The sequence below is a fragment of the Cydia fagiglandana genome, chromosome Z (assembly GCF_963556715.1).
Source record: "Cydia fagiglandana chromosome Z, ilCydFagi1.1, whole genome shotgun sequence".
Lineage (NCBI taxonomy): Eukaryota > Metazoa > Arthropoda > Insecta > Lepidoptera > Tortricidae > Cydia > Cydia fagiglandana.
This window is the reverse complement of record NC_085959.1, coordinates 19,076,265-19,095,400: the sequence shown is the minus strand read 5'-3', so window position 1 is coordinate 19,095,400 and position 19,136 is coordinate 19,076,265. Positions and strand designations below refer to the sequence as shown.

At 36.5% G+C, this 19,136-nt stretch overlaps 2 protein-coding genes across 2 annotated transcripts in view; both read right to left on the bottom strand.

The window, feature by feature from the left end:
- Positions 1–10,362, bottom strand: part of LOC134679024 (angiopoietin-related protein 2) — a 121,967-nt gene extending 111,605 nt beyond the window's left edge. The window contains exon 1 of the mRNA XM_063537824.1: positions 10,092–10,362. Within this exon, the coding sequence (XP_063393894.1) occupies positions 10,092–10,261 (170 nt within the window). The 5' untranslated portion in view covers positions 10,262–10,362. The remainder of the gene's footprint in view (positions 1–10,091) is intronic.
- Positions 10,363–16,010: 5,648 nt separating this feature from the next.
- Positions 16,011–18,611, bottom strand: LOC134679232 (peroxiredoxin-6). The gene is made up of 5 exons (XM_063538119.1): positions 18,309–18,611; positions 17,767–17,942; positions 17,242–17,443; positions 16,636–16,708; positions 16,011–16,261 (listed from the first exon to the last, which is right to left on the bottom strand). Exons 1-5 carry the CDS (start codon positions 18,389–18,391, stop codon positions 16,127–16,129), a joined length of 669 nt encoding a protein of 222 aa, XP_063394189.1. The 5' UTR covers positions 18,392–18,611; the 3' UTR covers positions 16,011–16,126.
- Positions 18,612–19,136: the final 525 nt, after the last annotated feature.

Sequence of the window (19,136 nt, the reverse complement as noted above, 5' to 3'; positions counted from 1 at the left end):
AAGCCATGTTAGTTATTATGAAAAATGGATGTTAATGGTGTTGTTGAAAATTAAGGTACTTTTGTTTTGTAGTAACTATCACTAAACCTGAAGTACCTAAGTACTTAATACTTCGACATCACTTACGCTACTGCAACGCTTACCCCTAGGCATCTTGCTTACTATTGCTGCAATATTTAGAAAGTGTTTTCTGTTTAGTAGATATTATCATATTATCAATTTTCCAATTATCCCGCATTCGAAGTTACCCCATTTCTTACAATAGAATAGGAAAAACATTAGAATAGAAAAACATCAAAGCACTCGCTATATCACAAAGAGCTTACCAATAATGGTATTCAAATGAATATATTTAATTCTGATAAAAGTTGAAACTAAGAAAACACTACATAGGATTTTTTTAGGAGTTTTTTAAGTAGGTTGGGAACCTTTTGCGAGATAGAGGCCTGGATCCCCGCTACGGGTCATTCCTGGTGCAGAGGTTGTCCATCGCGATTCAACGCGGTAATGCAGCAAGCGTTTTGGGCACCTTTGCGCCAGGGATGACGCGGGGTGGGATATTTGACTGACTGGTGACTGCTTTGTTGACTTGTGTTTTTTTTGACGTGATATAAGTACCTCGATTAGTTTAGTCTTTTATTTTAGTTTTAATTTTAGGTTTTAATTTTTGTTTGATATGTTCGAGTAGAAAATTAGAATTTTATTGATTAAAAGACACATAGGAAATAGTAGTGCCTGTTGCACCCAATACACCCGATAATATAGTACCTTCATCAAAGTTGCAAACATGTCACATGACAGCCAGAGGGGTCATTGTTAAAGGCTCTATTAGGAAAATTATATGCTGCCGCAAGACAACAAGTAGACTTTAATATCCTTTCAACTCAGTCTGTAGAAATGTTCCACTCTGTATGAATAATCCACCTGACGCGGCCGTTCATCGGAATATCATAATGATGAGCAATAGTAGATTGTTAACCAAGGGTGGAAAGTGAACCATTTCACCCGAGATATTTTGACGCTCGAACGAAGAGAGAGCGCCAATAGTTCGAGGGTGAGATGGTTACTTTTACCCGAGTTAAACACTCTACTTTTCATTTCGACTATGAGGAAAGTCAAACACGAGAAATGTAGGTTTATTATTGGTAAGTATATTTTTTTAGAACAAATTATTAACAGATACATAGGTAAACCACATAAGCACATAACTATAAGTCACTCGAATAGCTTGAAAATGTAAACGGCGCCAATTTCAGTCGTGCGAAAGCTAATATGAGAGCTTTTAACTATAATATGGCATACTTACATATATGGCTGTTAGCCGTTGCTCGAAGTGCAAATAAACAAAAAAATTACTTTCCACCCCTAGGGTGGGAAATGCAATTTTCCACCCGGTTATCAGCCTATGAAAGGTGAACTTTCCGAACAGGAGAGATGAAAAAAATATTAGTTCTGGTTCCTTACACTTAAAATAAAACATCGGTAGGCCATCATCAGCAGACATCGTACATTTTCCAGCATTTTTGGTGCAGCGGAGTGCTGTTAACGGAATTGGTATAAATAATTTCAACCCTAATGATTAATTAGCGTTAATTACCTTAATATTAACCTTTATTTACCATTTCAGTTGAAATTATCTATACCAATTCCGTTAACACCACTCTGCTGCACCATGTCTGATAATCAGTCGATGTCTGATTATCAGTCAGGCCATATTTATGTTATGATAACTACATATTAATTTTTAAGTACATCGTTCTCTCGTATCGGTAGGTAGTAAAAGTTTTGATAGGTACTAAAATGTGATGTTTGAAGGTCGGGAGTTTTGAAATGGTATCTCCTTGAGATTTATCACGCCTGTCTGTCATCGTGCAAGTTGAAGTGCTCTCTCTGGGACCTAATTATACTTAATTGTAAGAGTACGTACCTATCTGTTCACCAAATTGATCATTGTTATTAGTTATTACACATTTAATGGGTATGTAAGTAATTCACACATCGTATATTTTTCAAGCAATTCATATATATATTATTTTTGATTATATTATTGTTATATTATAAATTTATACGACACTAACTTGAACTTTTAGAAATATTCCTCATAAGAGATGTGAAAAGTCTTGTAATACGTGGTTGCATTAGTAGATTGTTAACCAAGGGTGGAAAGTGAACAATATCACCCGAGATATTTTGGCGCTAAACGAAGTGAGATCCGAATCGAAGAATCCGATCTTGAGATGTGTATAAAACGGCCTTAATGTACACGCGCCTTAAAAAAAGTGAAACTGAATGAATGAATGTACGAGTAATGTAATGATAATATTTTAAACATTCATCTTCATTAATATTGAATCATTAACAAATATCTACGTTTAAATCATACATTTAGATATTACTTAAATACATGTAATATATATTTTTTAACTAATGCATTTAATTTCGATAATACCTAACTTGGTCTGAAAATGCGGGAGCTAATAAGAGAGCTTTTAACTGAATAATATGGCATATATGGGCTGTTGACCGTTGATCGAAGTACAAATTAAAAATCTTTCTACCATAGGGAGGGAAATGCAATTTTCCACCCGGCTAACAGTCTAAGAAAGGAGAACTTTCTGAAATGGAGATATGAAACAAAATTATATCGGAAAAACCCGATTCCCTCGAACAAGATTTTTCTTGAATAGAATCAATTTCGTTCAGACCGTGTGTGAGCAGAGAATATCTACATATAAATAAGAACAATATCGATTGGTAAAATAAAATATTAGAAATAAGTTAATGTCCTATAGGTACTCTTATAAACCTATAGTATTGTATAACTGACAGATGCGCTAGAATAATTTCATTAATTGCAACGTTAAGTTATAGTTAATGATAATGAATTAAGGAATGGTCTTGTACGAGTACTTTTCGCTACCTCATCTTGACTAACATGTTGGCCGGCATAAGAAAACACAACACACTTTCATAACCTAGGCCCTTGGCCTTATTCCACATCGTTAATTAGTATACGCATACTAGAAATCACATTCAGAATTAAACGTGTGTAGTGTGCTCTGCGACGTATGTACAGTAATTTTTAAATCGAGATTTGGCATAAGATAAAATTTATTGGAACGGATGTTGGTATTTAGTAGGGTAGACTGGGGACAATTGAAGCATCAAACAATATGTTTGATGGCCTGTAACTATTTTATTTTTACAGTTAGAATGGTATGCACCTGTACTAGTAAATCATATTTATTCAGTTCTTTAATAAAGTTTGCTTGAAAGCCCTTCCGCTATTGGCTATATAAAGATAGGGAATCAAAGAGAATGTGGGGGACTGGTTCAATTGACCGCATAGGTGTGGTAATTGAAACACTATGTGAGGACGTTTGAAACACCAAAATATTTTCGGCCAAATAAATCATTATTCATCATTTCTAATCTATTTTTAACAACTCTCACTGTAACCACGAGATCAAGTAAAATTCGCAAATACATATAAAAAAATAATAATTTATCAGAGTCTGAAATTCTTGATTAACGGATGCATACGAAACAAAATTGTGAGACATCTAAACTTCTTTTGCTATTGCTAGTTTTGATGCATGAGTAGTTTTATTGTAGTTTTCGAAAAAATTGACTTGATTCAATAATCACGTATTTCAATTGTCCCCAGTATACCCTACCTATAGCTATGGTACACTTGCCCTGCCGTAGTGACTACTTACTTATAAATTATAATAACTAGTCTGATTGAGAAACTACGAGATTAGTATGTTTGATCGAAAGCAACTTTAGTAATTTCCACTGTTAATGTCTATAAAATAAGTAATAGTTAAGTAGTTACCTACTTACCTACATTAAATATAATAAGAGCTGCCGATACAGCAAGACATGTAATCTTGATAAATGTGATTGTTTGTGTAAAGAACTAAATCGTAAAAGCTTTGTTTAAGGCTTAATTTTTCTAAAACTAAGTACATTACTCCTCAGATACAAGAACGTTTTAATAATCAATATAGATAATAAATAACAATTATGTACGGTCAGCCAAGAAAGTGGTCTACAATTTTTCGACTCTATCAATCAGATGATAGAGTCGAAAAGTGGTAGACCACTTTCTTGGCTGACTGTACATGTATGTCCTAGTAAGTAGTCGGCAAGTGTTAATGCTATTGTTAGTGTGAACGTTTAAATGCAGTGAGAGTACTGAGTGGGAAAGAATTCGCTGCGAAAGTCAAGAGATGCACGCAACTCTATTCATACGAGACCAAACAAATGCCTTCTGTTATAATATTTAACAAAACGAACCGACTTCGCAAAACAAATAAAACTATAATTTATGGTTTTCGTCGATTACTTCCCCAAAATCCCATAAATCGATATAGCTCTTATCTCTGGGAAAACACGTATTTTAGAGTTTCTATGTTTTTCGAGCAAAGCTCGGTCTCCCAGATAATAATATTAAATTGCCCCATCCGCTTTCGAGAAATCAGGTAACAAACATATCTTCATAAAACAAAGATCCTTTGAAGCCGGTTATAATTATAACTCTATAGGCAGTAAAAAGCAACCTGATCTGGGTGCGTTGAGGGAATGGAACTAGTGGGAGTTTTATTGCTGGTTCGATACACCTAGCCGAGCCGAGCCGAAAAGACTCCACTAAGATAGGACGGACGACGACTGTCGGAGTGACCCTATCCAGTAAGTACTCTAGGTATCTACTATCTAGTCGATGTCAAAGATATTATGTTTACACTTTTGCTATTTATTGAGTATATACTTACGAGTAAGTAAGTAGATACTTTATGAAATTTATAATAACATGACTTTCACCCGAAGTTTGTCATAGTAGCTTAATAGTGGATTTAAACAATGGTGTTTCACATCACAAACTCAATTCTCCGGGCAAGTGGCAACGCCCACTGGTCTATTCTGTACAATCGCAAACTGAGAGAAATACCTACCATGTAGATACCTATACGTTTTAAAGACAGTACTTATTGTTATATTTTATTCAAATAAGGAGAAATCTTTGATGACTTAAATAAGAAAACAAGTATATTTAACTGTTGTCGTCACATCTATTATTCGGGCGAAGCAAAAGCTTTCGTATGTCCGGAGATTTTCCTCTACAGGTCGCAATTCTGAAACGATTTTGTGAGCAGGTTCAGAAGGAGCAGGTTGTTAAGATAGATTTTTTCTGGTGATTAGTTTTTTTCGAAAAGGTTAAAATGGTGGAATTGGTATAAAGGGCTTAGGTCCCAGCAGAGTCTATGGCACTTAAGACCATAAGTTCGCTTCGATAATGAATAATGACTCAACGGATTAAATTTACATTTTTAAGCTTACCGCGAGGTTTACTTACAAGCTCACAGAGCAACTTGTTTTATAGACAATATTGAGGTAATCTTTTTAACCTTGTGAGAACCTATTACCTATTTTATAAACCAACACAATTTATTGTTGATAATGATGATTGATATTATTTGTCTATACACGTTCGCCAAAAAATTACTGCATTTCCGTTGCCAGGGAGGTTTTGGGATTATACTGAGCAACTTTTACTACGGGACCAACTCCGAAAAAGCGAAACTTTTTGACTCGATTCCGGGGTTGATCCCAAAGTAAAATTTGCTCAGTATAATCCCAAAACCTCCCTGGTAATGGGAATGCAGTTTTTTTAGCCACCCTGTATAGGATGTTTATCATATAGTAGTTCTAGTCACCAATCCTATTAGTTAGTTCATAGAAAGTACAATTATTTGGCGATCGATTATATCTTATTGTAAATCGGGTCGTATGGAATCTTTCACTGTTTGTGAATATGACATTCTATGGCTAATATTGGACCCATATATGGAGAGAGAGTTATTTCTTTATATAGGTAAACATAATTGAGCAGAGAAAATTTGAAATAAGATCAACTGTACGTATTAAGTAACATTCGATAGAGAGAAATGTTGGGCCGTATTACCATAAAAGTAGGCTTCCGCCCTATAATCGGACAGGCTTAATACGTAAAGCTCTTTAAAGCACATGAGCGTCGTCTGTTATCTGACTTCAATATCAATTGATAACTCGCATTGGTACAAGTGCGATGCATTTAGAGAGTAATGTCCATTTTCAAACGTCAAATCTAGAGATTAGCTCTGCAATTTGCCAGTGTGATATACAGCACCGCCCAGAAATTTCTTCCTGTACTAACATAAGTTGACATTGACATTTAGAGACAGAACTGCGCGCGTTAAAACAGCACACACAGGTCCGCCAACGTTTGCATGACTGAGATGCAACTACTTGCTTATTCGATACGAAAAGGCCGCCTGCACTGAAATCAGTCTTTTTAATCCAACTTCAAAGTTCACGCGTGTGCCATAGGTCCGTTCGCTTAGCGTCCTTGGTCGGCCGACTATCCCTTCCAAAGTGTTGGACGTCGGTTACCGGGTTAGTTTTCAAGCATGAGGTGTCGTTACTACCGTTCGATTCTCTTCAGTTTTGGGAGTCAGAATATTAGTATCAATAAGTAGCAAGTTATGTAATATCGCCTAAGGTTATCGTGTACTATTTCGGTCTCCAGTCTACAATATGTATGCCTGCTGTGTGTGCAGAGGGAATAAGTATAAAGCGCACTTCATGACCTGCTGCGGCTGCGGTAACCAACGATATTAGCAATCATAATTAGCACTAAGAGCAGTAACAATACCGGTGCGTAACCTTGATCTCATTTCTAGTTTCTGTCGTCCACCTGTCGGTAGTCGTTTAGACCAAGAATATTCAGATAACGTATGTATGTATTCGGTCAAGGAACGAAATTATTCACCTTGTTTTTACTTTTAAGCTCGAGCAAACTATAATTATCAATAGGTAATTATATCTTACTATATCTACAGGATAGTCAACACTTGGTCAACACTTAATTCCAAATGTGTTCGAAGCAATGAATGTCATTACTTACATTAGCTACTCAACGCGTGTGTCGAGCTAAACTATGTATGTCATAAGACCTTGTCTGCATATCGCTGTCAATATGCAGATGATGAAATTTAACATTGTCTATCTGGCTTAATCAACGAATTCTGCGTCTTGTTACTCACTAATGAATTCTATTTAAAAATAGATCTGTACGATTGAGCAATTCACACTAAATAAAATATGTATCTATTAATCGCGGTAACCAAAGATTATTATTACCTTGTTATCTGATAAAAAGAACAAAACTACACTATTTTATTATAGATTTTATTTACACTTTATTGTATGGGCTGTCCGGTTTTCAAAGATTAAGTTCGCCATATCTAACTATGGCGCCCTTGATCTTAGAAAAGCGGACAGGCTTATATTTTGGAAGTAATTTCAGAAACGATGCGTGTTCCGACTAGAGATCCAAAAGACTCGAGCCCTGTGAGCTCTTTTTTAGGGCTCGCCTCATCTCTTGACGCCTAAAAGGCTAAAAGCCTTTGCTATTTAATTTAATATCTATTTAATTAGTAAAATAAATAGGCTTTTAGCCTTTTAGGCGTCAAGAGATGAGGCGAGCCCTAAAAAAAAGAGCTAACAGGGATCTTTTGGATCACTAGTTCCGACTGCGAACAACTATGCTAAGTATTGTAAATTCATAAATATTATTAATTATTGAAATTATGTTTACAAAACAATGTATCTGATCGCAAAAGAAAAAAAAATCAATATTTAAATATTAAAGGATATTACCGATATTAGGTAAGTACACAAATTGATTAAGTCCCACATTAGGATGTATTGTTGGTACTTCGACAACGATATACTCGTACTTAATATAATACAATTATATAATTAATACATAGAGACTCAGGAACTAATATCAGTGCACATCACACAAATCTAATCGATTTTTTTGCTCTAAGCAATATTTGAACCCGGGATCATCGACTTCATAGGTCACTACCCTTTAGGCCAGATAGGTCGTCAAATAAGGCTGCGGAAACAAAAACACATGTTACAAATATCGTACATGTCGGCGGTCGATCGATAAATCCGCCAGATTATGATATTCCTAGGCATATCATAAAACGTCACCATTTCACGATCTGAAAAATGACTACCAGCCAAATCGTTCAATCTACTACGTTTGACGATTTGCCTAGCGACGTTTAGGTATATCGAATAAATAGGACGTCTAAAGCTTCAGCAATTTAAAAACATGAGTCTGTTCGGAAAGAGAAGAGTCGTAGAATATATGGGGCTCAATAGATTTCACGACTCTTCTCTTTCCGAACAGACTAATTAAATAATAGTACAATTTTTCACAAGGGAGCAAAATTACATATTTACGGCGAGGGCGTATTTTGAATCCTGAACGAAGAGAAACATTATATAATTGATTCTAAAATAGAATCCTGAGTGTAGTGAGCCCAATCGAGCTGATCTAATGACGGAAACGGGTTGGCCATAGGAACTCTGATAAGAAACAACGCAACCTAATTATATTATGTTTAGGGTTTTTTAGAATGGTCTCATGGTTTCAATAAATATTAGTTGTCTGTGATATGAAGAGTACAGTCCGCGATAAAAGCTTGTACTGATGATTTTTATCCAAAAATGATTTTTAGGCAAAAAGTTATTTACATATATACATATATATCATTAATAACATATTGGATACGAAAGCTTCCCGGTTTTGAAAAGTGGTCAATGTATTTTTTTAATGTATATACTTGAGACATTTTCATACGCTTAAATGGTGGATGAAATTCAATTTGACTACAGAGGAACAAGCAGACACCGTATCAGGTGAAGGTTAAATAAAAACGTATAAAAGAGGCAATGTTACCTACTATCGGCAGCGCGTTTGGCGCTGTGGGCACGTAAATTAGCGACACAATAAGCTCTCGTTGCAGGAAACCGTTGATATAGTTATAACAACTTTTTGCCTCATTTCAGTTTGCCTAATCTTTGGGCAATTCCCAATTCCCTGAAAGTCACACTTTTTGTCCGAAGATGAAATAAGGTATAAAATAATGAACTTAAATCTTTGAACGGATGTATTCCATGAAGTGTTGCTAAAAGCTCGAGTCTTTGGTGTTTAGTATACCTACCTACTATTTATTAGTCATTAAGACGGTAACTGCTATTGCTTCTGCCCCCGATATCGTACGCGGACAATTATTATTTTCGTGACTAAAACTATAACCTTCCCTGGGATTCTAACTATTTATATACCTAATTTGGTCAAAATCTGTTTAGCTGCTTAAGCATGAAGCTGAAGAGGTTGACATACATATTGAGTTACTTTCTCGAGTTAAATATACGAGTCCAACTTGACTCACGACTTGACTTTAAAGTCTTATAGCTGCAATTCTTACCAACTCATATAATGGAACACAGGGGAATTGACTGTGTGAAAGTATGTAAGTATATCCGTTATTCCATTTGTCTAAGGTCTTATTATTACCAATTTAGATAGGTAACGATCATTTTTAAATTAATATTAACATTTAATTTTAAACGCGAAGAATTAGAGTACAACTAGGTACCTGCATATAAGGGTCTGATATTTTAGGATATTCAGCTACAGGTCCAGAGATAACAAGATAGGTATCTTTAACATTCAGCTCAATATTAGATCTAGAGGACTGGCCTTCCTTATTATTATTACCACATCTATTTTAAACATTGGAGATTGTTGGAAGTACCCATATATACGCAAGCTAATGATTTCTCAATTTATGTATTCAAGCGAATGTAGGTACTTAAACTTAGATTATCATTATCAAATACCTATAGGTACCTAGTATCAAAACATACATAAATAAATTACACCAAACACATACATATATGTATAAAAATGTCAAGTATCCAATGTGTTGTGTAATTTAATACATTAACCTATACTTGTAATTACATAAAACTAAAAAGTTAAAACATATGTAGTTTGGTTCATATTCACCTCTTGCAATCATTTGAATTAGGTATGTAGGTACTATTATACGGTGTCGGTACTTATGAAACCGAAATCGAAATTTTTCCGAAACCGAAAGTGAAATATTATAATTCCACTTTGTCACGTAGTTTATGTTCCCAGATATCGCTGAAATAGTAAATAAAAAACATGGACTCACCTATTTCGGACAGAGTTCCGGGAAGAGAGTGTAATGTTTCTGGAGGGCAACTTCGGCGCGGCTGAGGTGCCGGGCGCGGCCGTCGACGCGGGCAGCGAGGTCCGCGGCAGCCGCCCGCCGGCCGCCGCCGCCCCCGCCGCCAGGAGCACCACCATCCACCACCTGGACATCACGAGAACACGATTCACGGCACGAGACGCGCAACACACGCTCGACCTACTGTCACGATAGCGACTGACAGACTCGTTGCGTCTACACCCGCGACGACGTTCACTTTTGTTGTGGCACTGGTGACGGCTGACGACCGCCCCACTCTCAATGAAAGTGGGGGCTTTCACTAGTACTCGGCATACGCGGGCCACCCACCGGACTGGTCGAGCGCATTTTCAGTCACAAATCATTATTGATTATGAAGGCAGTTATTGATCAGTGTAATCTTTATACGGATCTACACCTGCTACTTTTTACAATAGCTACCTCTCGTAATGATCTCTCCTGCTATTCTAGATGACTATCTTGAAATATTGACGCGAAAGTATTCGCTTACATTAATTACGTAAGAAGTAATTTGGCATGCTGGTATTAGGTATTCTCATCACACTTGCTTAGTAAGCGAGCTATTTCACGCATGTACAGTGGGAGGTAAGTTATATATTACAGGAGCTATAGATTTTTCTTTAAATTATGTCGCTAACTCATACGAACCAAGTACCTACATAGGATCTAAAGAAAATACTTGTTAAAAGTCAAGGTATAAAATGAGTTTGACTTTCATAATTCATAATGCTAACGTTTATAATATAATGGTATCGTCTTGGGTCGTCCCATTCGTTATTCGTCAAGTTCTTAAATTAGTCCTATTCTGCTTTCGTCACCCATTCTACATTCGTCACAATCGTCGGTGGCTTTCAATGTAGAATGAGTGACGAAAGCAGAATAGGACTAATTTAAGAACTTGACAAAAAAGGAATGGGACGACCCAAGACGATACGATTGTTTTGTTTGTTTCAAAACATTTCATTTGATTAAATTAATAGCCGTTTTTAAATGCTTTTACACAAATTCCAATGGTGGTTGAAAGCAGACGGGTCCGTGCTATCGATGCCTAACTAGTCTAGACGAATGTCTGAAATGTTACTTAAAATTTAGTTGTTTTTTTTCCAAAATGTCATGAAAAACATTGTTAGGAAGTTTCTAACAAAAGCTGTCAAAAAGGGACTTCCACTTGTATTACAAGTTACAAGCTTTTGATAAACAGGCACCAGGGGTTCAATATTATAACTAGAGTTTTTAATTCACTTCAGCCTGTGGCTGTCGTCTCATACAATATTTCATGTACCCCATTACCCCCCTCGTTGCGCAATGTACTACTATAATTATGATTATGACGTAGGATGAAGTCGGAAATTAGTTAATAATATAAAAAGGTTTTATGAGGCAAAAAGAAAAACAGTACATCAAAAACTCTCCCAAACTAGGCCGAGCCTGTATGGCCTGGGGCCCGTTTCTCAAAAGCATGTAACTTGTAATACAAGCGGATGTCACTTTTTGAAAGCTTTTGCTAGAAAGGGACTTCCACTTGTATTACAAGTTACAAGTTTTTGAGAAACGGGCCCCTGTGCCCTGTTTATCAAAAGCTTGTAAGTAATTTGTAATACAAGTGGAAGTCCCTTTTTGGCAGCTTTTCTTAGAAAGGGACTTCCACTTGTATTACAAGTTATAAGCTTTTGATAAACAGGGCACTGGACCTATACGCGACTATGCCAGAAATACAAGTACCTACAAGTACAGTCAGCATCAAATATGTAGTGACTGCCAAAGTGGCTAAAAATATCGTAATTATTGTAACACATCGTCGGTACCATAGAACTCATAGAAGTAATAAGTACATATATGTTCCCCTATATTTGGCTACTGGCCGTCACTATATACTAACTGTACAATCAGTCAAAGTAGGACAGTTTGTGGTGTTCTGTTTAAGAGTAGTGAATCCACGTACCTTAGCGCACCTGGGTGATTTCTGTCACTCGACAGGTGGGTGGGGTGGGTGCTACAGTCCTGTCTCTGGTTCGCTTTAGCCGGCCGTCCATAATCGAGTTGCTAACGCTGCGTTCTTGAGGGTAGATGTGCAATAAGTTGCATGTCAGCGACATGTCGAACACCACTACCGACGGCCCTCTACATTGATATTGCCTTTGAGCCATCTTATACACGTCGCTTTTTATGAGGCTCCACATGGGGTCCTCCTTTGAAGGCTAGTCGTCGTCTGACGGAAATAAATTTGGATAGGTACCTAGCTTTTTACGGATACTAACTACCCTAAAAAGCAATAGATACAGCCCGACAGAGAAAACTTAATTATTATTTAGATTGCAAAATTTCGTGACGATTGGCTAAGTTTTGGAGGAGGAAACAGTCGAGTACAAAAATTTTGATTTTTGAAATTTTTACGCTTGGTTTTCGCTTAAACTGCAGTTATCCTTATCACACTATTTTAGGAACCGCACCCGTCAGTGCGACGGAGATTACGGAGATATTCACCTATAATTCTCAAATCTAAACTGGCCTCTCCTCTTAACTCTTATCTATCGCGGTATTCGCGGTAGCGTGTCCAGCCAAGTTCAAAGAAAAAGGAACTGGCGACGCAGCAACCATGTGTAATATTACACGAACCACTTAGAGCTACTTTTGTCCCCTTCACAACTTGAAACCTATGTAATGAAAATTGACACATTTATTCAAGTAAGCCCCTTAGCTTGTCTAGAGAACGAAATTTAATAAACGTAGCTCAAACAGTTATTGATAAATTAACGTTTAAAACCCGACATTTTTGTGACTGACTTATAGAAGCTATAGATCAAAAACCAACCAACCATATCATGGACGGTATGGCGTCTTTTGTTTTAAAACACACCGAAATTAATGAAACGGATTCAGGCACCAACTCGTCACACCAAAATCGCCAAAAGCTAATTATTTGTTTCAATACGTCACAAGTAAATTTAGTTATACGAGTATTAAGTCACATACAAATACAAATAATTTATTATCATAAAAGTTGTATAAGTACATATGCAGAAATAGTTATTTACGATACAAGTGCGAAAAAGAGGAAATTCGAAACGAGTGGCGATAAATTAAAACACGACCGAAGGGAGTGTTTTAAATCGACACGAGTTGCGAATTACCTATTCGCACGTGTATCGTACAACGTTTTACAGTACATATGGCCCTTTAAACTTTTGACATCGCACGAAAAGTGCTATTTTACGCACTAGTGCGGAAAAATAGGACCATATGTACTGTAATAGTACATTACTACAGAGGCCGGGACAAAAGGGGTTGCCGGCCGAAGACATATAGACGGCCGAGCGAAGCGAGGCCGGATAGGTCTGAGCGCGGGCAACCCCATTTCCCGCCGAGGTATGTATAGTGCTTTTCTCAAACATGCAATGAAATAAATAAAATAAAAAATCCACGAAACCCAAGTTTTATTTATAGAAAAAACTAAAAGTAAACTACACCCAAAATATAACTAAACACGTACCTATATCTTTATCACGCGTATGTTTTACACGAGTCGTGTATTTTTACTACCCGTATATTTTCATGTATCTTTGATTTTTTCGCCTTGTATCCGTCTGACTGTCGTTTTCGTCACATAAGTTTACATAGTCTTTCATGTTGATATCATGTTTCACATACATCGTTGCTTTATGCATGGAGAAAATAAGTATAATTTCCACAGTGTTCACGATTTTGTAGTTACTTTCATTTCTTTAAAATATGCCACAAAACTGTTTCTAATAAACTGTAAGCCATTTTTCTTAGATTCTAAAATAATAAAATTGCCATAAGCAACCATATAGATACTTCGTCTTTGACTTGGCGGCAGACGCAGCAAGTTATTTAAAATCAATTCTGGTTACGCTGCCAATTCCAACTCCTACGATTACAATTAAAATAAATTTCATTATTTTGTCGGGACTCATATTAAAGTAAAAAAAATCAACAACGCACCATAAATCCAATAAAACATAAATACAGAATGAAAATTTTTCAACTTTGCCTCCATAACAATTTAAAAAAATAACTACGCGTGTTTGAGTAGACCTTTTTACCGCTAACGTTTAGATGAAATATTTTAAATGTATTTATTTGTGTAGTTAAATTTATAATTTAAAATTACAGAATTTGATTAATAATGTATTATTTATTAAGTTCATGTTGATTTTATACAAATAAAACTGCAAACTGTAGCAAACATTGTTTTTTGTTTTTTTTTTATAGGCGTAGTGGCAGAGTGTCATTACGAACCATAAAGCAAATACTGCCTCTAGTTTTTTTTTAATGGCTGAATGCCACGATGCTGTGTCACAAATATCTGTGAAATGGAAATTAAAAAAGAGGACTTTGCCGGCCTAGGCCTGCAAGATTTGAATGAAATTCCATTAAATACCTCTTGTCCTAGCCGAACCTGAAACGTCATACTTCGCAGCCTATTATAAGGAACATAACATCAATATTTCATTGCATGTTTGAGAAAAATATCTATCAGACTCCAAACTAGGCTGAGCCTTATCTTGGAAGACTGCGAGAGCGATTGACAACTACAGTAGAACCCGCTTAATACGATCACGTTTAATACGATTTTCCGCATAATACGCCATTTTACGCCGGTCCCTGCAACTTTAGGCCTGTTTTCTTACATTTTTTCACGGTTAATACGACTCGCGTCCCGCTTAATACGCCATCTAAAATTCCCGTTACACACCATCTGGACGTTTTGTGTTATTGTTATGCAATACACCGTTAGCCAATATTTGTTAATGTGTTTACTACCTACCTTAGGTTTTTTGTTTTGTCTAATATCTTTTGTCGTGTCCTTATCGGGGTGAGAATGCTATGCCATCTGCTTGACCCTTATGGACCACGGAGTGCAAGCTACCGCTATCAGATTTTTATTTGCAGTTAGCTACTCCAAGACATTTTAGTTGAGCCTATTGTTAGTGTTCCTAATAGATTATTTAACCGCGTCTGAACTTATACTTACCTACTCTTAGATATCATACGCTCATTATCACCGCTGCGGTGTTTGTACATGGAATATTACTACTCACGTTTAATACGATTTCCCGTTTAAGACGCTTTTTCGGCTAGGTCCCCTCAGAATCGTCTTAAGCGGGTTCTACTGTATGTTCAATTTTGTAGGTACAGTGCTTAATACTAAAAGTAATTACTACAGTACAAGCTATAATACAAGCTATAAGCTACATCGTAGTTTTGTAGCTGTAGCTCACACGGCAAAACTAATTGGTCCCATGCAGGAATACATAATATATTTCACTACCACTACTCGAACCAGTCTTTCTTGCCCTTCTGTCCGGGTGTGCCTAAAAAGTAGTCTTAGTATGCTCCAATGGAGGATCAGATATTTTTGCACGGTTGCCCAGTCATATATGTATTTATGGTGACAGTACAGTCACCATCAGATATATCGGAGCGGCCAAGGTGCTCACAAATCACGTCTTTATTGTCAAGGCTTTAGAGTGCAATGTCAATGTGTTGTGCAATGTGCAAATACAGTTGTGTGCAATATAATAACAGTCAATAAGAAAATGAAAATTAGGGGGAATAATCTTATTCATAAAACTTTACGGGCCTAATTTAGTTAAAATATGTGCTATCCCTTTCTACATAGGTATACAACAGATACACAAGTCAAAATATCAGATAAAGTAATTTAGAAAAATTATAAAAAAACATCCAATATAATTGATCTTAAATTTTAGCTTTCACCTAATTTTCATTTTCTTGTTGACTGCTATTATATTGCACACAACTGTCTTTCTGTAATATTCTGTAATGGGAATATTATTACCCGCTCTGTATACTTAATAAATAATAAAAATGTCAATGTTCCGTTTTATTATAAGTCTATTTAAAATTTAACAGTAATTTTAAACAATTCATGTCCACAAAGTACAACATTCGAACAAATAGTGAGCCATAAGGCGAGGTGCACTAGCAAAGGGCTAAATCTTCGGGCAGGGCGTCTTGCGTATATATTTCTTGCCGGAGGGCATCTCAACCACGGTTACTCCGTTAGGAAACACCTCACTCACCTTATCCTCTGGAACATTTGGCAGCACCATGCAGTCATCACCCATCTGAAGAAGGTCATTCATTTCAGTTGAATATTTATGTATTCCTGGGTTCATAAGTCCAAGCAAAATGACACATTATATAATTATGGATTCCTACATGTAATAACCAACTGAAAATCATTTTTAGCATTAGAAATAAGGTAAACAATCTTGATGTGTCTTTTAATTGAAAAACACATTTTTAAAATAAGTTACGGCAAATATGTAACAATTATGAATCTAATACGATCATTTATATTCTTCTGCTTTCATAAGTAATAGTTATTGATTTTTAAAAAGCGTTTTTCAATTAAAAGACATGTCAAGATCGCTTACCTTCTTCCAAGTTCTTTCTAATGCTAAAAAAAACGAACTATAGTGGCAGACTAAGTACTCACCTTCCAATCCACAGGAGTGGCTACTTTGGCATTTTCAGTCAATTGTAAGGAGTCCAGGACACGCAGAATCTCACTGCAATCAATAAAACCTCACTTAATAACCTCTTTCATTATTATTACGATGCTTTAGATGGAGAGCAACAATGAGTCACATTTTTTATGCAATTTGAATGATTGCTACATCTTTGGACAAATAAATCAAGAAGACTGACAGTGTCTATAATAATTTGAAAACTCGCTCCTATAATATTGAATCCAGAGCCATATATTAACAGGAAGCTGAATTATTGTGTTAAATAAATGGGTGTAAAAACCTTCAAAATACTTCTGTTCAATAAAAGGCACTGTGGGACTCGAACCCGATAGCAGAGCCCTAAGAACATCGGCTGGGTTAGTGACATTATCAGACAATAAGCTGAATATTGGAGGACCATGATGTTTTCTTTTTTGTATAATTTGTCTGAGTCAAACGGTCCTCGGTCGCCGGAGAGCACAGCCTCTTTTACTCCATTTTTATTTGTGAAGCAATTGATTAATTTTTGCATAAATGAGTTTAGTACTTTGCATGTACTCATTCATTTGAATTTTTAATAAGTAAACACTTACTCAAAGTTCCTGCCTGTGGTGGCAGGATACAGGATAGAGAGGCGAAACTTCTTGTTAGGGTCCACAATGAAGACAGCACGTGCAGTCAAGGGTATGCCTGCTGCATCCAGCTCATCCTTATCCACCATACCTAACTGCTTAGCTAGCTTTCGGTCCAGGTCTTCAATTATAGGATAAGGGAACTTTTCATCCTCACTGCAACCTGAAATATTCATTTCCCTTATTATTAGCAAATACTTAATTCCACCTTAATATATTTTGAAATATTGTTCCTAGCAAAAAGGGTAACAAATCTTTTTTGTAGAACATTTTATATAGATTACTTATTAGAACATGGCCTACCGTTTAAGAGTTATTTATGAAAAACTATAAAAAGGAACCTTAAAGCCCCCCCTACCTGTGGTATGTAACTATCTCATGCATATTCAAGCAATGAAGAAGTAGATAACGCAATTTCTATTTTTGCCTGGTGGGGTAGGCCTCTGTAAACAAACCGCATTGATATTGACAATATTCTACATGTACCTGCATAGAACTTAATATCCTTGCACCATTCATGGTGTGATGTAATGGAGTCGCAAGACAATCCAATAACTTTGACATTCCGACGCGTGAACTCGGGATATAATTTAATTACTCGAGCAAGTTCAGTTGTGCACACTGGTGTGAAATCAGACGGGTGTGAGAACAATATGCCCCATCTGTAAACAAATTAACAGTCACTAAAGTTACCTAATATCCAGAGGTACAAGCTGTTCCCCCAGGATGTCCCTCCATTCCCTCGGGATGTCCCTCTGTCCCTCGGAGGGACTGAAGAGATGACAAAGGATTAACTCTAAACTCCTACATCGTAAACCTTTAAATAAGCAATTCTTGTATATTTATTTATATGTATATAATATTTCGGGAATCTCGGGAACGGCTCTAACGATTCCAATGAAATTTACTATATGGGGGTTTCGGGGGAGAAAAATCTTTCTTGCTAGGTCTTATATCTGGGAAAACGCGCATTTCTTCTTAGCTACCTGCTGATGGCTGTAAATGCTATGTATAAATAAAATACTTACGAATCTGCTAGCCAATCGTGAAAACTAATCTCTCCTTCTGTAGTTTTGGCTGTAAAATTAGGAAAAATATCCCCTAAAAACATTTTGATGAACCGGCTTAGGTTTTACACGAAAACAGTTGGTATGGCTTTAATGTTTTCGTTTATATCTTCACGAGCACCTATTATTTATTTAAGGGACAAACAAAAAAAGTGTGACATGTAAAACCTTGAAGTATTTAACCATGCAGTGCACATGCACGTTATTCGTTTGTTTAAATTGAATGGAATGTAGAGCATATTCAAAGTTATTATTCTTCTGTAGTTTCCTTCACTGTCATGTCAGTATGACGCAAGCCAACTTATTGCCAGCATTTTTATCTTCAATGAAAGCACTAACAGACGGCCGTACAGGACCGCGACCTTAGTTCGGTCAGAATATCTCTTTCTCGCTCTCACTTATGGCTCCCGTCCTTTACTCTTCGTTACGCATGATGTCTCAGACCGTCGCGGTCCCGATGTCCGTCTGTAATAGCTCTTTTATAGTATTGCACTTTTACCCCTATTAGCACGGAAGCTTTTTCAACGCGCGTTAAAAAAGCGTTTGAATGACACAAATGGATAACCATTTGTGTCATTCAAACGACAGCGGTGGCGCTTTTTATCACAAGTTGTTGGATTTTCGGTTTAAAGCCTTGGTCGTTAATTCGAATTTAGAGTGCGGGCCGATTCAAGCGCTTTTTTAACGCGCTTTGAAAAAGCTCTCGTGCGTATGGGGGCTTACGAAGTTACGAAAGCGACTACTTCCAATCCAGAAAGGAAACTAGGCCGTATTGGGATTTGTCCGGTT

Coding starts and splice junctions, on each gene's coding strand:
- LOC134679232 (XM_063538119.1), bottom strand. CDS start 18,391: ATGTTTTTAGGGGATATTTTTCCTAATTTTACAGCCAAAACTACAGAA. Junction 17,444..17,766: donor GGATATTAAGTTCTATGCAG/GTACATGTAGAA, acceptor TGAATATTTCAG/GTTGCAGTGAGGATGAAAAG. Junction 16,262..16,635: donor CCACTCCTGTGGATTGGAAG/GTGAGTACTTAG, acceptor GACCTTCTTCAG/ATGGGTGATGACTGCATGGT.